The 693-nt window shown below is 42.7% G+C and overlaps 1 protein-coding gene across 1 annotated transcript; it reads right to left on the reverse strand.

Moving 5' to 3' along the window:
* Positions 1-9: 9 nt before the first annotated feature.
* Positions 10-411, reverse strand: LOC107734059 (angiotensin-converting enzyme-like; the record flags this gene model as incomplete). The annotated part of the gene is made up of 2 exons (XM_016545927.1): positions 281-411; positions 10-188 (listed from the first exon to the last, which is right to left on the reverse strand). Coding segments are annotated over exons 1-2 (309 nt in total), but the record flags the coding sequence as incomplete, so codon positions are not given.
* Between the last annotated feature and the right edge of the window lie 282 nt (positions 412-693).

The following is a 693-nucleotide window of genomic DNA, read 5'->3' on the forward strand; positions in this document are numbered from 1 at the left end:
GAGGTGGGCAGGGATGGGACCCTTGAGGTTGATGTATTTAGGACCGTAGTAGTTATAGAGCTTTCGGCGGACAAAGGCGTGCAGGTTTTGGTAGAGAGGTTCCAGCTGTTTAAACAGATTCTCTAGGTCTTGCTCAAAGGTTGGAGATTCGTACCAGGACCGCCAGTATGCACCTGTATCGTTAAAGCCTGAGGAGAACAGATAAGAAGAACGGGCCGTCAAATCTTTCATTCTTTATCTCTCTCCCCCCTCCAATCATCCAAAATAATTACTCACTCACCGTCCATCCGAGATGCCTTGTTGCTGAGCTCCACAAACTCAGAGTAGAGGGATCTGAGTGGGACCCCTGAGGCGTTGTGCCAGCCTTCCCAGGCATACAGAAGCCTCTTATAGCTTCTTGAGGTAGCCATGATTTCTGTGAGCTCTAAAAATCACATAAATAACATAAATGCATAATAATTAAAGGAATAGTTCACCCAAAATTTACTCACCCTGAGGCCATCCAAGATGTAGTTGAGTTTGTTTCGTCATCAGAACAGATTTGAAGCAATATTATGGATAGATTACTTGCATTTTTAGCCAGCAATTGTTTGAAGTTAAAAACATCTTAATGATGGATTTGTTCATTACAAATGCAGATTTTCACTCCACAAGATGATCATTTGGAGACGTGTGGATTACTTGTGGGTTATT

This window comes from Sinocyclocheilus rhinocerous, unplaced genomic scaffold (assembly GCF_001515625.1).
Source record: "Sinocyclocheilus rhinocerous isolate Xijiao unplaced genomic scaffold, SAMN03320098_v1.1 scaffold29992, whole genome shotgun sequence".
In the NCBI taxonomy this organism is placed as follows: domain Eukaryota; kingdom Metazoa; phylum Chordata; class Actinopteri; order Cypriniformes; family Cyprinidae; genus Sinocyclocheilus; species Sinocyclocheilus rhinocerous.